The 19854-nt window shown below is 39.3% G+C and overlaps 1 protein-coding gene across 4 annotated transcripts; it reads left to right on the forward strand.

Moving 5' to 3' along the window:
* The first annotated feature begins 3245 nt into the window (after positions 1-3245).
* On the forward strand, positions 3246-19406 carry use1 (unconventional SNARE in the ER 1 homolog (S. cerevisiae)). Of its 4 annotated transcripts, none has more exons than XM_013135130.3 (8): positions 3246-3416; positions 5450-5499; positions 8640-8718; positions 8871-9020; positions 9197-9212; positions 9294-9324; positions 9480-9642; positions 17316-19406. In XM_013135130.3, the coding sequence occupies exons 1-8, from the start codon at positions 3297-3299 to the stop codon at positions 17496-17498; spliced, it is 792 nt and encodes a 263-aa protein (XP_012990584.1). In that variant the 5' UTR covers positions 3246-3296; the 3' UTR covers positions 17499-19406. The 4 variants fall into 4 exon arrangements, with proteins under 4 accessions (XP_012990584.1, XP_010865405.1, XP_010865404.1 ...); XM_010867103.4 differs by having other exon boundaries at positions 3247-3416; positions 9501-9642; positions 17173-17475; XM_010867102.4 differs by having other exon boundaries at positions 3249-3416; positions 17173-17475.
* The last annotated feature ends 448 nt before the right edge of the window (positions 19407-19854 follow it).

A 19854-nucleotide genomic window follows, 5' to 3' on the forward strand; every position in this document is an offset into this window, starting at 1 on the left:
CATGCAATAAAATGCAAATTAATTATTTAAAAATAATACAATGTGATTTTCTGGATTTTTGTTTTAGATTCCGTCACTCACAGTTGAAGAGTACCTATGATAAACATTACAGACCTCTACATGCTTTGTATGTAGGAAAACCTGCAAAATCGGAAGTGCATCAAATACTTGTTCTCCCCACTGTATATTACTGAAAACTAATTCATTAAAAATGAATGCAAATAATTATTTGAGAGGAATAAAAAAAATAAAAAAGATTTTCAATATGATGAGTCTCAGTCTCATGTTCAGAAAGCTATTTAAATTTTGAAATGCTTCCCTAAAAATGTGGTGTAGGTGTTTAACTGGGAAACCAAAGGCTGTGCAATGAGTGAGCCTTCCCTCCGAAGATTAAAACAGTGCTTTGAAGCATCTAGGTCATTTGATCAGGGAGCTTTTGAAATTCTAAACTGCAGATTGTTTTAATGTGTTCATAGACAATATATTCATACCTATATTATCCAGAAAAAGGTTTAGCAATCTATAAAGAGCAGCCCATTTCCATTTTTTTCTTGAACAGTTTAACATTGGTTTGAGGTATATAGGAATAATTTAATATTTAAAAATACAAAAAATTAAAAACGTCAAAATAGGAAGATTATTTTAATCAAAAAGCCATTTGGAACAATTGGAGTCGCAAAGTTTTTAAAAATAATACCTGCAAATGGTTAGCAGTGACAATCACAAAGTTAAAGCATACTTTATCATTCCTTCGACAGCTTGCGAGACATTTGATTTTGAATGAATATAATAGCATGTTAATTTATCTTTGCTTACAAATAAATGAACATGACAGGAAATGTTTTGATGAAAATCGCATGCCAATTGCTTAAAACATTTAGAACAGTAAAGAATAAAATAGGAATGTTATTTCTTAAACAAATAACTATAAACTAAGACATTGTAAACTGTAGATAGAATTTGAGGAAAACTAATGAGAAACGCGTTGAGTCATGGCAATGCTAGAAACAAATGAAATACTACATTATTTACTGTAGGTTATGCATCCAAGTATCTGTTGCAAACATGTATGTACAGTGCTACTTTCTAGAACAACTTTTCTTTTATAATTACGCAAAGGCTCAGTGTACGATTCCATCTATGTTTATCATTAATCAACAAAATCAACTACATTAATTATTTTAGACCTACCATGTGTCCAATTATCTGTTACAACCATGTATTTATAATGCTACTGTCTTTATCTAATTTTCTTTGCGATGGTAATACTAACAGCGTATTCCGTGGTTGGGTAGAACTCGTTCAAATGAACGAAATAACCGTTCGATTGAATGATAAAACTGACCGAGTCAGTCGTTCACGAGTCTTTTTACTTAGGCAAAGGCAGCGGCTCCGTGCATGTTTTCATCTTTTCTTTATTATATTAATTATTATAGTCTGCATTCAATTATAAACAAGTCTTTATGATGTTCCTGCCTTTATCAGTTTTTCTCAGCGAATGCACATATATGTTGATCGGAGAACTGAGCTGGAGGCAGGGGCGTTGGACTAGGGGGAAAAGGGGTACTAAGTATATAGGGCCCTAATGTGTAGAGGGGCCCTCAAAAATGTTTGAATCTGGAATAAAGTGGGGAGGGGCCCTCAGAGACCGCCTATGTACAGGGCCCAGAATTTTGTGCTACATCCATGGCTGGAGGACCGGGTATAAAACAAGAGATCATGTTGTAGTAATCCGCTGTCAAACGTTCGATACGACACAACTGAAAGAGTCACTAGAGAAAAAAGTACTTGTGAGTCCTGAGTCACTAAAAAGATTCATTCTAAACGAACGAATCGTTCGCGAACCGCATATCACTATTGGTTATGTGCAGACTGTCATGTCGCCATAAATGTCTCCCGCAGTTCGAAAACCACGATCGGAATCGAGAAAACGAGCCCTGTGCGGTGTTGTCCAATTTTTTTCTTTCATAACAAGACTAACCCGGGTTTGTAAATTAAAATGTTTGCGCGCTATTGAGCTTTGAATATCTGTCAAATACCGAACGTAAAACTACCGTCACCACAATTCAACATCAGCGTCTTATGCGCAACATTAAAGAAACACTTCCGGGTCACGAAAATCTGGAATTTTTCTAAATAAAAGAGACCAACGAATTACACAAAAACTGAGATAAATTGAGTTTATTAATTGTTTGAGAACATGAACCTCTCAAAACATTGACAACAATTCAAATATGATCATATTTAAGAGTAATTTCGATAAAAAGTGGGTGTTAAAATTCAGACAATGCCAATGACAGAATATGGAATACATATTGCCTCGTAACTCATAAACTATTGAATATTCCACAGAGAAAGCAGTGTAGGAAATGTCCAGGAGAATGTGTAGAGTAAGACAAACCTGTCTAATCATGGGGAACTGTGTGCTACATCTAGCAACACTATTTTCCACACCCTCTTTTTCCGCAATGTAACTCAATGCATATAAAATATATATTGGCCTATAAAAAAAAAAAACTATTCTATACACCGCAGTGAATGTATTGTAGGAAATATTTAGGAGACTATATAGAGTGTTTATGTGCAAAAGAATCAAGGGGCACTGCGTATTTGCAATTGTTGCTGGCATTTTACTCCACCCATCCCATGCAACTCAATGGATATGAAATGCATATTGCCCTGTACAGAAAAAACTATTCTATACGCCGCAGTGAATGTATTGTAGGAAATGTTCAGGTGAGTGTATAGATTAATTCTATGCAAAAAAAGGGGGGCACTGTGTATTTGCAATTGTTGCTGGTGTTTTACTCCACCCATCCCATTGGCCACAATGCAACTCAATGGATATGAAATATATATTGCTCTATAAAAAAAAAAACTGTTCTATACGCCAATTTATTTTTTTATAGTTACAATGTGGCCAATAGGATCTAGGATGGGTGGAGTAAAATGCTAGCAACAATTGCAAAAACACAGTGCCCCTTGATTTCTTTGCATATAATTATTCTACCCACTCTCCTGAACATTTCCTACAGTACATTTTTACAATATACACTAAGCAAAGTGTCAAAATCGATACATTTAATATTAAAATCTTTTACCGCGGACTTCTATTTTGAAGGCAAAATCCGAAAACCGGAAGTCTTATTGTTGCTACGGAATCTCTAATGTTGCCAGCATGACGCTAATCAATTCGACACCTTGGGTCTGGAAGCCAGACCCTTTTTGGCCGGTTGCCGCCCCTTGCCCATGACCCAGTACTTCCGCCAGAATTATTGACGTAAGATCCTTGCGACATGCTGTCTGATTCAAACATGGCTTCGACTAGGTTAGAAATAAATTTTGTCAGATTATTGTCCCGTTGCGAATCTATTGCCTCGGAGAAGCGAGGGGAAACGGAATGGAGATTGGAAAAGGTAAATCGTTTAAGGGTCTTTGACCAATGAGACTGTCTTAAAACGCAGGCAATGATAATATCAAATTATGCGACAGTATGCTACTTGCGTTAGCTATTCAGTGGGAGAATGACTTTACAGTAGTAGCAGGATAAATAGCCACGTCGTCAGCAGGTTGGAAACAGTGACAGGAACGAGCGCGTTACCGTGCCTGCAATTATTCTAATGTATATTATAGCTTATCGATAGCCACAGTAATAGTTAGCTAACGTAATTTTATAACGTCTGTGTTCTAAACGGCTAAGCAGTTTAATGCAAACGAAAAGCTTGCATTGTAGGTTAAGTACATTCATTGGTTAATTTATCTTTAATGGGCCCTGTTTTTCGTTTGGATTTACTCAGCTGAATAGCTTGTATTTAACTACCTTACACGTCTTAAAATTTTTCACAAGTTAAATGTAATTATATAAACGCTATAGTTGCTATAGCAACTGTATGTTTCTATCTATATATAGTGTAGTTGCTGTACATCAAATTCAGCGCTTGGGCTATACACACAACTACACAGTTGCTATAGCAACTATTGCATTTATATGATTACTTTCCAATGACTGATTTTTTTCCCTCTCTGACTGGTCAAAAAATGTGTACTCTATATGTAGATATATAATAGAATCTACACCATAACACTGACAGATAACACAAACACAGAAAACATTCTCTAGTTGTCGCATAATATTTAAATGAAATAGAAATGTTGTGTGAATTTCTAGTCCTTTCTAGTACCTTTAAATACAGTACCAATTTTTACATAAAAAGAGCTATAATATACACAGATCAGCCATAACATTATGACCACCTGCCTAACATTGTGTAGGTCCCCTTTTGACTCAAAAGCAGCCCTGACTTGTCGAGGCATGGACTCCACTAGACCTCTGAATTTGTGCTCTAGTATCTGGCACCAAGACATTAGCAGCAGATGTCCTGTAAGTTGCAAGGTGGGGCCTCCATGGATCAGATTTTTGTCCAGCACATCAGACAGATGCTCGATTGGATTGAGATCTGGGGAATTTGGATGCCAAGTCAACACATTTAATTTGTTGTTGTGTTCCTCGAACCATTCCTGAACAATTTTTCCTTTGTGGCAGGGTGCATTATCCTGCTGAAAGAGGCCAATGCCATCTGGGAACACCGTTGCCATGAAAGGGTGCACATGGTCTGCAACAATGCTTAGGTAGGATGTACATGTCAAAATAACATCCACATGAATGGCGGGACCCAAGTTTCCCAGCAGAACTTTGCCCAAAGCATCCGCTGACTTGCCTCATTCCCATAGTGCATACTGGTGCCATGTGTTGTCAATGTAATCAACGCACACACACCCGGCCATTCACGTGATGTAAAAGGAAATGTGGTTCATCAGACCAGGCCACCTTCCATTGCTCCGTGGTCCTGTTCTGATGCTCACGCGCCCATTGTAGGCGCTTTCGGCTGTGGACGGGGGTCAGCATGGGCACCCTGACTGTTCTGCGGCTACGCAGTCCCATACGCAAGGTGTGTTCTGACACCTTTCTATCAGTACCAGCATTACCTTTTTCTGCAATTTAAGCTACAGTAGCTCATCTGTTGGATTGGACCACTCAAGCCAGCCTTCGCTCCCCACGTGCTTTAATGAGCCTTGGCCGCCCATGAACCTGTCGCTGGTTCACCGATTTTCCTTTATTAGACCATTTTTGATAGGTACTGACCACTGCAGACCGGGAACACCCCACAAGGGCTGCAACTTTGGAGATGCTCTGACCCAGTTGTCTAGACATCACAATTTGGCCCTTGTCAAAGTCGCTCAGATCCTTACCTTACCCCTTATCCTTGCCCATTTTTTCTGCTTCTAACACATTAACTTTGAAGACAGAATGTTCACATGCCGCCTAATATATAATGAGATTAACGGTGTTATTCACTTCACTCAGTGGTCATAATGTTATGGCTGATCGGTGTAGATTTGACTGATAATACCATGCAAACCAGTATTTACTTTCCCTTTTCTCTTCTAGTATGTTGGTGCCCTGGAAGAGATGTTGGTGGCTCTAAGGAAAAGTCCAAGGTATAACTAAGCTAATTCATGTTTTACCTATGAATGTCCATACATTTTTTGTGTCAAAGTTCAAAGAACAATTCAACCAAACAAAAATAGCTTGACTAATCTGCGTTGAAATGGCAAAACAAGGAATTGAGTAAAAAACTAAGTGTAAACATTAATTTTGGTTAAAAAGTCTAAGGAATTCAAAGGAAAATTGTTCTACAAATGTTATGATATTTAGGAAGCTATACATGCCAACTATCATTGTCATCCAATTGAAATGCTCTTTATTCTTTGGTATCTTAAAACATTTCTAAAGCAACATTGTTATGAAAATGCAAATGAAGCAAGTTGTTTGCTTTGCTTCCGAAGAAGCAACTGGCATCTGTTGAAAGATTCTAGCGTGCATTTGAAAAATACTCAGACCACTGCACTTTTTCCAAATTTGTTGATGTTCCAGTCTTTACTGTAGTAGAACAAGGAAAATCATGCAAAATGCGTACATTTGGCTGATACTTACTTTAACAGGACGTTTTTCTTTCTTCCTGTCACTAATTACTATTTGGGTATTTGAATATTCTGTCGAATATTCTGATGATTAGCCGAGTCATTCAGATAAAAATGACTATGTTCAATATGTTGGATAAAAATAAAGTATGCACGAAAGATTCATTCAAAATCTTTCATTGCAAGTTTTTTTTTGAATGAGTGGTATTGTAATACCTTTAATCTATGTAGTAAATAAATTAAGCTTTATGCTGAATACCTACTCTGAAAGTGCAATGGATCTGAAAGAACATCAGGCTCTACTGGCTGTGTGTGCGCGCGTGCGCTCCTTGGTGTTTGTGTGGCAGTGTCCCATCTCTTTGTTTATGCCACTGTTTCCCTCTTGTTGTAATCAGAGGCGCAGACCGCCACTGCTAAATTGTGATGCGCCGCCACAGATTTTTTTAAATTATTTTTTTAGTTTAGGTATTCATGCAGTTTACTATCGCACAAGCATCGGAACAGAGCAGCAACGTCCTACACCCAATGTTCAGACTAGCAAGTGAGATCAGAGAAACTTAACTGGCTGTGTCTGTGCACACACATTTGTGTTGAATTGTCAGTATGTGGCTGGGACGTTGATATAAAGAAGGTAGCCATCATCTGAGTGACAACCACAGTTCGCTACCTAGCTCACTGTCACAACTCCATAGTTACAATCAGCTACAATAGCTTAGTGTCATGCAGGCAACATTAGATATTCGGCAGCAACAATAAGACATCTGATTATTGTATTTTGCCTTCAAAATAAATCTGTGGTGAAACGTTATATACATTCTGCCGCAACAATAAGGCTTCCAATTATCTTATTGTGCCTTCCAAATCAAAGTACTATGTGGGAAAGATATAAACAAAACATGATTACTTTTTCAATAATACTTTACATAGGGTAAAGAATATTATAATGTGGAGTAAACTGAGAAATGGTTAGAGCTTAAGCAAGTTAATGTAGAGGACATTACCAATGTAAAAAAAATATTTTGATGTTGTTATTGTTCTTAATCTGCTTGTGCTCATTACGTTTGGGGAGGGGTTGTGTTATTAATACAAACCACATCAATATTTTGAACTCTTGCATAATTTTACTGTACACAAACGTACGAAGTACGAGATGTCTAATCATTCTTTGTTTTAACTAATTTACAAATTGTGGAGTGATACACATCAGGCAGTGAAAATATGAAATAACTAATGGATTCATGTAATTCAGACAGAAAACGCCTCGTTTTCAGTTTTACCATTTATTAGGACATAATTTTTACAGGTCTTGGCATTAGGTTTTGCTCCTCTGGTGTAACTTATTGCCATCATCTGATTGTGTACACATACTACTTATAACAATATCAACACCATAAAATCATTAATAGCAATCCCCACAGGCAGTGAACAAGGTACGTAGTACCGATTCCCATGAAAAGGAAACACAGAACCAAACTGGTTGAGGCAGGGTTGGCGGGTGGGTGGGTTGGCACCCGCATGCTTGTAGACCAGCACACAATAGACTGTGTGAGTAACCTGACGATTATATAGTCAGTGAAATCTGCTATTCTGGTAGGGACGATCCCAGGTATCCACTGATTTTCTGCTGACCAGTGACCACTCAGGTTTCCTGTAAGAACTGCTGTGCTAATTAGTCAAAAAAGTATTTAAAAAGAACAAAGTACACTTTATTCTGTAGATTCTTCAAAGTAGCCACCTTTTGCATGGATGACGGCTTGGCACACTATCAAGGGGCCCAATAATTTAGAATCTGTGCTCTGAGGTAATCATTGGTTTAATACACACTGCTCAAAGAAACTTAAGTGAACACTTAAATCTCTGTGCATTGTGTAATTCCTTGAACAAAATGATGTAACAACGATCAATGGAAACCAAAATCACCAACTTGTTGAGGGCTGGATTCAAACTCACACCGAAAATAAAAGTAAACAATTTAAATCACAGGCTGAACCAATTTCCAGTGTGACTTTCATCTCAGCAACTCAGGGCATAAGTGAGCTCCTGGACAGTCTGTGTCGTTACTTAGCGGTGTCGAATGCACCAATACATAACATCCCAGAGGCTCTCAGTTGGATTCAAGTCTGGGGAACGTGACGGCCAGTGAGTGGCATCAATGCCTTCATCATCCAGGAACTGCCTACACACTGTGGCCACATGAGGCCGGGGCATTGTCCTGCACCAGGAGGAACCCAGGGCCCACTGCACCAGCGTAAGATCTGACGATGGATCTGAGGATTTCAACCCAGTACCTAACCACATTCAGGGTACCGCTGGCTAGCACGTGCGTCCCTCCAAGGACATGCCTTCCCAGACCATCACTGAACTGGAGAAGAATCAGTCAGGATAAGGAGAAAGCAATTCTGTGGCCACTGCCTGCAAAGCCATTTCCATTTTGGGGGTTGTCTTGCTTTTGCCTCTCCTGTGCACCTGTTGTCACTTTCATTTGCACCAAAACAGGGACATTGATTCACAATCGCTTATGATTCCTAACTGGACAGATTGATATCCCTGAAGTTTAATTGACTTGGTGTTATACTGTGATGATTACAGGTTCCCTTCATTTTTTGTTCAGTGTATATTATTTGATATTAATGAGTGTTTTCAATTTTTCCCTTCAGCAAACCCACAGTAGAAGTGATGACGGACTACACACGAAAAGTAGATTTCTTGAAAGGTCTTCTAGAAGCAGAGAAACTGGTTAGTATAAAATAAGAATTTCACTCTGATCTTTATCCGCAATAATTGGATACATTATATTTCAATCCATTCACATTATAGTATTATATTTTTGTAAGTTTGTTTTATGTTTCCTTGACTTTAGATAATTCTCCTGTTGTTGTTGTTTATAGTCTGGGACAGAGAAAGCCCTGGCCAATCAGTTTCTGGCTCCTGGACGAACTCCGACCATAACCAGTGAGAGGATGCCAGCCACTAAGACAGTTCACATGCAGACAAAAGCTCGGTGCACAGGAGAGATGAGAAATGAGCTGATGGCCACTGTAAGTTTATCTCCCAACCTTATACTGTTGCTTACTGTTGGGTGGGTCTCAGTTGTCTGTTTCTACTCTGACAATTTGACGGTTGATGATTAGTCCTTTCCATGATTTTTCCAATATTTGTAATTTCCTTTTTATGAAGTGCTATCCTTTTCATTTCTGCTACCCTTTTTCTACAGGGCCTGCCAAACAAAGGTAGACATTTAATATTTTTAAATATTAAAAGGAAATATTTTATTAGCATAATTGTTAATTATTATTTTCTCTCTAAAACAGGAAACTCTGAAACAGACCTCCGAAACAGAAGGTATCGTTTAATCTCATATCTTCTCACTCAGCTCTCGAATGTGGAACAGTGCCTACCAAATGTACAACTTCAATTTAACAATTACATAAAAAGATTGCAGTTCACCAATCTTTTTATTACAGAATAAATAAAAAATAGTCCCTCCCCCACTCCAGGGGTTTGGCGCTGGATGAAAGGCAGTCAGCAGCAGAACTGGATGCAGTGCTACAGCACCATCACAATCTGCAGGAGAAACTGGCTGAAGATATGCTGAACCTGGCCCGCAACCTGAAGAACAACACTCTGGTGGCCCAGAATATAATCAAACAAGACAACCAGGTTGGTACAATCAGAATTACATCTATTCGCATTTAGATATACCCATAATTGCACTTAAGATGATTGTGCTGCTGTTGTTAGACAACATAGCGTGGGGAGAGCAAGTATTTGATACACTGCTGATTTTGCAGGTTTTCCCACTTACAAAGCATGTAGAAGTCTGTAATTTTTATCATAGGTACTCTTGCACTGTGAGTGACGGAATCTAAAACAAAAATCTAGAAAATCACATTGTATGATTTTTAAGTAATTCATTTGCATTTTATTGCATGACATAAGTATTTGATACATCAGAAAAGCAGAACTTAATATTTGGTCAGAAAGCTTAGTTTGCAATTACAGACATCATACGTTTCCTGTAGTTCTTGACCAGGTTTGCATACACTGCAGCAGGGATTTTGGCCCACTCCTCCATACAGACCTTCTCCAGATCCTTCAGGTTTCGGGGCTGTCGCTGGGCAATACAGACTTTCAGCTCCCTCCAAAGATTTTTTTATTGGGTTCAGGTCTGGAGACTGGCTAGGCCACTCCAGGACCTTGAGATGCTTCTTACAGAGCTACTCTGTAGTTGCCCTGGCTGTGTGTTTCGGGTCGTTGTCATGCTGGATGTCCCAGCCATGACCCATCTTCAATGCTTTTACTGAGGGAAGGAGGTTGTTGGCCAAGATTTTGCGATACATGGCCCCATCCATCCTCCCCTCAATACGGTGCAGTCGTCCTGTCCCCTTTGCAGAAAAGCATCCCCAAAGAATGATGTTTACACCTCCATGCTTCACGGTTGGGATGGTGTTCTTGGGGTTGCACTCATCCTTCTTCCTCCAAACACGGCGAGTGGAGTTTAGACCAAAAAGCTCTATTTATGTCTCATCAGACCACATGACCTTCTCCCATTCCTCCTCTGGATCATCCAGATGGTCATTAGCAAACTTCAGACAGACCTGGACATGCGTTGGCTTGAGCAGTGGGACCTTGCGTGCGCTGCAGGATTTTAATCCATGACAGCGTAGTGTGTTACTAATGATTTTCTTTGAGACTGTGGCCCCAGCTCTCTTCAGGTCATTGACCAGGTCCTGCCGTGTAGTTCTGGGCTGATCCCTCACCTTCCTCATGATCATTGATGCCCCACAAGGTGAGATCTTGCATGGAGCCCCAGACCGAGGGAGATTGACCGTCACCTTGAACTTCTTCCATTTTCTAATAATTGCACCAACAGTTGTTGCCTTCTCACCAAGCTGCTTGCCTATTGTCCTGTAGCCCATCCCAGCCTTGTGCAGGTCTACAATTTAATTCCTGATGTCCTTACACAGCTCTCTGGTCTTGGCCATTGTGGAGAGGTTGGAGTCTGTTTGATTGTGTGTGGACAGGTGTCTTTTATACAGGTAACAAGTTCAAACAAGTGCAGTTAATACAGGTAATGAGTGGACAACAGGAGGGTTCTTAAAGAAAAACAAACAGGTCTGTGAGAGCCGGAATTCTTACTGGTTGGTAGGTGATCAAATACTTATGTCATGCAAAAAAATGCAAATTAATTATTTAAAAATCATACAAGGTGATTTTCTGGATTTCTTAGATTCTGTCTCTCACATTTGAAGTGTACCTATGATAAAAATGACAGACCTCTACATGCTTTGTAAGTAGGAAAACCTGCAATTGGACCAGCAAAAAACCAGCAGTGTATCAAATACTTGTTCTCCCCACTGTACCTGGACAAAATACACCAAATAAGTGACTTCCAATTGATTACAATAGTAAGATAATGCTTACAATTATGTAAGATAATGGGATATAAGTGGTGAGTACATGCATCATATTTTCACATTAACATATTTTACAGTTCTAGGATATAAATACAGAGACTTGGGTTCAGGATAGTGGAGCTCTTTTGATAATAGGTGTGGCTTGATTTAGTGAGAATAGTAGGAAAATCTTTTGGTGGGATAATTCTCTGGTCAAGATTTTTGAAATAGTAGGTAGAAGGGGTCAGCATTGATCTTGTGTGCACACTTCCTTGTCCTGGATTTGGACCATAATGGAGGGCAGGTGGCAGCCGATTATTTGGGTGAACTGCACACAATGTTTTTTAGTTTACCTTTGTAGTGGACAGACTCAAATCCAAATCAGGTAGAGAATGTGGATAAAGAATGACGTGTAGAGCAAGATCAGCACTGAATAGGAGGTTTTTTTTTCACCTGCCTCAAGTTGTGCATCCTCTGATGTGGCTATATGGTGATTGCTGTGAAATTTTTCACTCTCTTCCCTGTGCATTTGTAATAATGATTAATAATGCCTATTTTGTATCTATATTTAAAAAAGATACTGGATTTCTATGCCAGTCTCATGGCACCATGGCAACTACAGAACTGTTAAAATAAATAATTAGGTTTTGAACAAAAAGGCAAGAGAGAAGGTGTGGTATGTGGCCAATACTGCTGTATATAATAGGTGTATTGCTTATATAAACGGGTTACCAACACAGTTCGAATAGTAAAAAGTAAATTGAACCTCCCATTTCATGAATGTTAATGTTTGTACATAGTGTCTTGCAAAAAAAGTATTCAGTCTCCTGACCAATTGTCATATTACTGAATTACAAACGGTACGTTTAAATGTCATTCAGTTAAATATTTTATAGGAAACAATGAAGGTAAAAATCTATTATTGTATGGTGACATTTGGTTTCATCTTGGGAAATATTTCTACGGAAAATAGAAACTGAAATGTCTTGCTTGCACAAGTATACAGTGGGGCAAAAAAGTATTTAGTCAGCCACCAATTGTGCAAGTTCTCCCACTTAAAGAAATGAGAGAGGCCTGTAATTTTTATCATAGGTACACTTCAACAATGATTTTCTATGAACGTATTGGTAAATTCCTCTGTAAAATAAGTATTTGGTCACCTACAAACAAGCAATATTTCTGGCTCTCACAGACCTGTAACTTCTTCTTTAAGAGGCTCCTCTGTCCTCCACTCGTTACCTGTATTAATGGCACCTGTTTGAACTTATCAGTATAAAAGACACCTGTCCACAACCTCAAACAGTCACACTCCGGTTGGTTGGTGTGAAGAAATTAACTGTGGGAGCAATTATAAGAAAATGGAAGACATACAAGACCACTGATAATCTCCCTTCATCCGGGGCTCCACGCAAGATCTCACCCCGTGGGGTCAAAATGATCACAAGAATGGTGAGCAAAAATCCCAGAACCACACGGGGGGACCTAGTGAATGACCTGCAGAGAGCTGGGACCAAAGTAACAAAGGCTACCATCAGTAACACACTACACCCCCAGGGACTCAAATCCTGCAGTGCCAGACGTGTCCCCCTGCTTAAGCCAGTACATGTCCAGGTCCGTCTGAGGTTTGCTAGAGAGCATTTGGATGGTCCAGAAGAGGATAGGGAGAATGTCATATGGCCAGATGAAACCAAAATAGAACTTTTTGGTAAAAACTAAATTTGTCGTGTTTGGAGGAGAAAGAATACTGAGTTGCATCCAAAGAACACCATACCTAATGTGAAGCATGGGGATGGAAACATCATGCTTTGGGGCTGTTTTTCTGCAAAGGGACCAGGACGACTGATCCGTGTAAAGGAAAGAATGAATGGGGCCATGTATTGTGAGATTTTAAGTGAAAACTTCCTTCCATCAGCAAGGGCATTGAAGATGAAACGTGGCTGGGTCTTTCAGCATGACAATGATCCCAAACACCCGGGCAACGAAGGAGTGGCTTCGTAAGAAGCATTTCAAGGTGCTGGAGTGGCCTAGCCAGTGACCAGATCTCAACCCCATAGAAAATCTTTGGAGGGAGTTGAAAGTCCGTGTTGCCCAGCGACAGCCCCAAAACATCACTGCTCTAGAGGAGATCTGCATGGAGGAATGGGCCAAAATACCAGCAACAGTGTGCGAAAAACTTGTGATGACTTACAGAAAACGTTTAACCTCTGTCATTGCCAACAAAGGGTATATAACAAAGTATTGAGATTAACTTTTGTTATTGACCAAATACTTATTTTCCACCATAATTTACCAATAAATTCTTTAAAAATCCTACAATGTGATTTTCTGGATTTTAATCTGAAGGAAAATTACGACTGAAGAGGATTATACAAAAGTTCAAGATGAAGTGAAACAAATGCATAAATTTGGCTTAGATATTTGTTGTTTATTATGGTTAAAATACTAATAACAAACCCGGTTGAGTCAAGAGAAGTTCAGTTATTTGTTGAAAATTACAGCAATGTTGTCTCAGTTTTGTTCCAGTATCTTCTCACCATCCAATGGTCGTTCTCACCAATATACAGTGGATATAAAGTCTACACACCACTGTTAAAATGCCAGGTCCTTGTGATGTAAAAGAATGACACAAAGATAAATCATGTCAGAACTTTTTCCACTTTTAATGTGACCTATAACGTGAACAATTCAATTGAAAAACAAACTGAAATCTTTGAGTGGGAAAAATAAAAAACTCACAATAACCTGGTTTCAGTGTGCACACCCTTAAACTAATACTTTGTTGAAGCACCTTTTGATTTTTTTACAGCACTCAGTCTTTTTAGGTAGGAGTCTATTAGCACATCTTTACGTGGCAATATTTGCCCACTCTTTGCAAAAACGCTCCAAATCTGTCAGATTGTGAGGATATCTCCTGTGCACAGTCCTCTTAAGATCACCCCACACATGTTCAATTGGATTCAGGTCTGGGCTCTGGCTGGGCCATTCCAAAATGTTAATCTACTTCTGGTGAAGCCATGCTTTTGTGGATTTGGATGTGTGCTTTGGGTCGTTGTCGTGCTGAAAGGTGAACTTCAGCTTTCTAACGGACCCCTGAAGGTTTTGTGCCAAAGTTGCCAGGTATTTGGAACTGTTCATAATTCCCTCCACCCTGACTAAGGGCCTGGTTCCAGCTGAAGAAATACAGCCCCAAAGCATGATGCTGCCACCATCATGCTTCGCTGTGGGTATGGTGTTCTTTGGGTGATGTAGAGTGTTGTTTTTGCGCCAAACATACCTTTTGGAATTATGGCCAAAAAGTTCAACCTTGGTTTTATCAGACCATAACACATTTTTGCTTTTGGGGGACTTGATGTTTGTTTTTTCTTTGTAAGAAAAAGCTTCTGTCTTGCCACCCTACCCCATAGCCCATTCATATGAAGAATATGGGAGATTGTTGTCACATGTAGCACACAGCCAGTACTTGCCAGAAATTCCTGCAGTTCCTTTAATGTTGCTGTAGGCCTCTTGGAAGCCTCCCTGACCAGTTTTCTTCTCGTCTTTTCATCAAGTTTGGAGGGACATCTAGTTCTTGGTAATGTCTCTGTTGTGACATTCTCTCCACTTGATGATGACTATCTTCACTGTGTTCCATGGTATATCTAATGCTTTGGAAATTCTTTTGTACCCTTCTCCTGACTGATATCTTTCAACAATGAGATCCCTCTGATGCTTTGGAAGCTCTCTGCGGACCAGGGCTTTTGCTCTGAGATGCAACTAAGAACACGTCAGGAAAATCCTACTAGAACAGCTGAACTATATTTGTTATTAATCAGAGTCACTTTAAATGATGGCAGGTGTGTAATGACTTCTATTTAACATGAGTTTGAATGTGACTGGTTAATTGTGAACACAGCCACATCCCCAGTTATAAGAGGGTGTGCACACTTACACAACCAGGTTATTGTAAGGTTTATATTTTTCCCCCTTGAAGGTTTGTTTGTATTTCAATTGAATTGTTCACATTATAGGTCACAAGTGGAAAAAGTTCTGGTAAGATTTATCTTTGTCTCATTCTTTTTTACATCACAAAAACCTGGCATTCTCACAGGGGTGTGGCTACCCCAAACAATGCATTAGTTTCCATCCCAGAGACCACTCTACCATAATCCCCAAGCTAAATGGTCAATGTAAACATAACACTTTCTTGAGGTTGTCAGACTTGACTTATAGAGAATCTAAACACAGATTTCCTCTTCTTCTTAACGTATCTAGATGAGACCAGTTGTAACAAAAAATACATCCAGAATACTACATTAGGATATGTGTACAAGTAATCTCCCATCAGTTATCGGGAAGTAAATCTGCATCAGATCACCTATTCACTTCCAAGATAAACAGTTTTTTTGCTGGTAGTGGAATAATGGTGCACCGTTAAACCATTACAAAAGCTTTGCATTAACACTGGCCTGTATGGGGGCAATAAAGAGGTTATTTGTCAAACAGTACCTTCCAAAAGCTTGTCAGGTGCTTGCTAGAAAGCATAACACTGTGCCAGCTGTGATAGGGGAAAATATTTATGTGAACCCAAGGTAGTTTTTCAGACAAGTGCTATTTGTAGTGTAAACCCAACACTGTCCATGACCCCCCATTTCTACCGTTAAGTATTATGCTGGGGGAATGCTTCTCATAAGCAATGATTGGGCATCTTGTTAAAATTAAAGAATGGCTTGAATAAATACATGGAAATACTGCAGGAGAACCTGTTCCACTCGGTTAAAAAACTAAAATTCTCCTTCAGTATGACAATTATCCCAAGAACAGGGCCACGGCAACATTTGTTGCTCCCAGAACAAAAAAGCGGAATGTCCTACAGTGCTGTGGCATTATTTGAAAATTGCTGTCCACAGACGCCAAACATGCTGTCATTTGTTATGTAGGCTTTATGCCTTTGCAGCAGTAGCCTATAAGTCAAGTCTTTCAAAACTTTAAGGACGGTTTATATCCGTTACTTAAATATGCAGAATGTGTTTAGTTTAATTTTGCTGGACCATTTTGGCTGTCCAAATTAAGTTCCAACTGTAATGGTATATCACAATATAGAATGCAGAGCTACCTGCTACTGTATTGCAACAGAAATACAAAATTATAAAATCAGTCTATAACAAAAAAATGTGGAGAAGGAAAAGGGGTATTTTTCGGTCCGGTGTAGTTTTAACGTAGAACAAAGCATATTGCAATCAAACATTTGTTCTGCACTTTCACATTTAATAGAATCTAGAGCAAGGGTGTCTATTTTTGTCCACAACAGGATTTAGCTTGACATTAGTGTTTTGTGACAGTCCAGCAGATGGCAGTATTGGATAAGTAAAATTCCAAACTAAATTGTTTGTTGAACCTGGTAGTCTAGGTACTGTATTTAATATATGGACAGATTTTTCAACAGTTGCTACTAGGAGGCCCAGAATCCCCTAGGCTGGATGGAAAGGTTCTACATTTTTGGTAGTAGTAGTGCAAGATTTGGAACTGGACAGATAGTATCTTTATCGGAATACATTTTGTCCATCTTGACCCTGAACTAGTCTACACATCAGCCACAGCTTAAATATCATTTGTATTCAGACATAGCCAGTATGTTAGGTAGCATAGCTCTGATATCATAATTATCAGTTACTTGCTCTGATTCTGCTCCTGACCCAGTCTGAGGCAACCAGAGAACGTTTTGAGCGTTAACATGCATCTTTGTCTTTTCCTAAGTAGTAGCAGTAGTGGCTACTATGTCAGGATAGTTATGTCTTTTGTTTCTGTTCTCTGTCAGACCCTGTCCCAGTCTATGCGGCAGGCAGACACCAACTTTGAGAAACTGAAGGTGGAGTCAGAGCGACTGGAGCAGCACACCAAGAAGTCTGTCAACTGGTTCCTGTGGCTAATGCTTATCCTCGTCTCCTTCGTTTTCATCAGTATGATCCTCTTCATCCGGATTTTCCCCAAACTAAGATGATGATGATGATCCACACCACCTGGATGTACCTAGAACATAGAAGAATACTTCTTCAGGATCAGCTCATCCATTTCGTCCTGTTGGATCGAAGAAATGCTGACATTAGATCAGTGTCAGTCTATCAGTCTAGAGAATGGTTGTGACAAAGAGCCTTAATCTTAATCCATGCTTGTCTGGCTGCAGTACACATTAGCACGGCCCTGTCTGTGTCTACCGCATGGATTAAGGTACAGTTGATTGACTGAAAACAATATCAGTAATCTCATTGTTCATCTGTTAGGATGGAAGTGTAGATTCATTACTTCCTGGCTAATACCATAGAATTCTGTCCTAAATTTCTTTGGATCTTCGAAAATCCTTGTAGCTGTCCTTTTTCATTGTTAATTTCCAGTGAGGTTGTGTTAGTTGGGACAGCTTTTAACTAAAAAGATTAGAAACATTTGTGTGGAATATAGTTTTCTATTTTTTTCCTTATTTTTTTAATTTATTTTTTAAAAGCTGATCACTTTGTCTCATTGTCAAAACCTATACGTGTAGAGTAGTGTCCTCTGCTTTGTTAGCAAACAAGTAATCAGTCCAGGAGATGGACTTTACCTCTGCATATCAACTACTAGCTGTAAATGCAAAGTTTTTGACCTGCACTCCAGTTCTCTAACTTTTTCCATGAAAACAGTGTGTAGTTCACACCATATGGATAAAAAAAAAGGAGTATCTTAAACATCAATCTGATGCTATTGAATCCTTACAGGTGGTAGTGATCTAGAGCAAGGGGGAGAATTTGACTGCAGCCCTTTGTCTCCTCAGATAGTAGAATGTTCATTTTCAGGAACACGTGCTTCCTTAATCCTCAGTGTTTGAACACAAAAGAAACACTGATGCTTCAGATGCAGGGATTCCAGTAGTTGCATTTGCAGTAGACCAGAGTATGTAAGCTGAGCAGTCAGAAATCTTTCTCTTCACTCATGGAGATGTCCTTAACTGCTCCACACTCAGGAATAATTGCCACTCAGTAAATTGTTGTTTAAAACCACAATATAACCTGCATCTACTTTTGTGATTTACGTAAGATGACATGCAGTCAACATATCTGAAGAAAATGTATGAAGAAACCAAAACATTTTGGTCAGCGAATGCCCAGAGCTTGTGGTAGAGCAGTACCGGAGTCGGACAGATGCCCACCATTCCAAGATTTTGGATACCTGTTTCTCCCTCGAGTCGAATTACACAATCTGATCACATACTCTGCAGTGAAGTGGTCACAAGGACCTTTGAATACAAACCTGCAGCTGCCTAAACCAGGATATCTCGCCGAAACCCGGGGTGTTGCTAAATTACTTAAATTTACTTAATCCTAGAATAGTTTAGACAAGGGAGATCAAAATACCTGATTGGCAGGAAGTGCTAGTAGAGGGATAACAATGATTTAGGTCAGTCACACTCTGACAGTGTGAGCATTTAAAGCCCCAGTGTTGTTACTGAGAGGGGAGACTTTTGGGGCCTGGCTGACCTGTCCCTGCCTGGCTGTGGGGTTATGATATTCTGAGACAAACTGAGGGTATTTTTGTGAATCGGAAATATGCGTATGTAATGTCACGACGACCAAAGTGTCAAAATGAAGGACCTTGAGAGTAGAGCACTTGGATGTCATGGGTGTGTCACACTTAAACACTACGGTCTTGTGACAGAGGCACAAGTTCAGTTGAAGTGCAATTGTAACATGTTGTACTTATTTAAAGCCTTGCAGGTTTTAAATAAAAACATTGTCACATTTTCCTTTCCACCATGGATGACATGGACATGTTGTTAATCACACATAATAACAAGTGTATCAATAAAATTGTCGTGAATGACTACTTATACTCCCAACATTCTCAAACTGGTCCTACTTGTTCACTCCCTCCCCTGCTTTTTTGCCTGTAGACAGACTCAACAGTTTTGTCTGTAGATGCCTTGAGAATGTGCTTAAGATTCAGTGGTGGGAACTTAGTGTTCTAACTGTAAAGTGTTTCTATAAAAATGTAATTTTAATAAATTACTTGTTGAAATCCTCATCCCTGGTTTCACCTATTTCCTCCTCTCCGCTCTGTTTGACAGGTCTTTTCCTCTTCTGGTGTTACAGATGTTTGTGGTGAGAATTTCTAGTGATAGGATTGATCTTTTAACAGATTAACTACTGGAAACAAATTCCATGAGAGAACTTTGTGACTTTTGAACCCAGAGCTGGAGGTGAAGTAGTGTGTGAATTGTCGATTTGTGCAGTTATTTTCCTACAACTACCTTAGCCTAGCTATCAGCATATAGTATGTATAAACAGTGGTGTCGTTAGGCCTGGGCGTTCGGGGCTATAGCCCCTGTTCTTTTATGAATAGCCCCGGATCTCAAATTGACCCCAAAAAAATTAAATAATAAAAATTCAGAGGGCACATTATGACAATTTAGACATGTAGGCCGCTAGCGTGTGCATCGAAATGTTCCGCATGTACATTCAAAACATTGTAC

The sequence above is a fragment of the Esox lucius genome, chromosome 8 (genome assembly GCF_011004845.1).
Source record: "Esox lucius isolate fEsoLuc1 chromosome 8, fEsoLuc1.pri, whole genome shotgun sequence".
In the NCBI taxonomy this organism is placed as follows: Eukaryota; Metazoa; Chordata; class Actinopteri; order Esociformes; family Esocidae; genus Esox; species Esox lucius.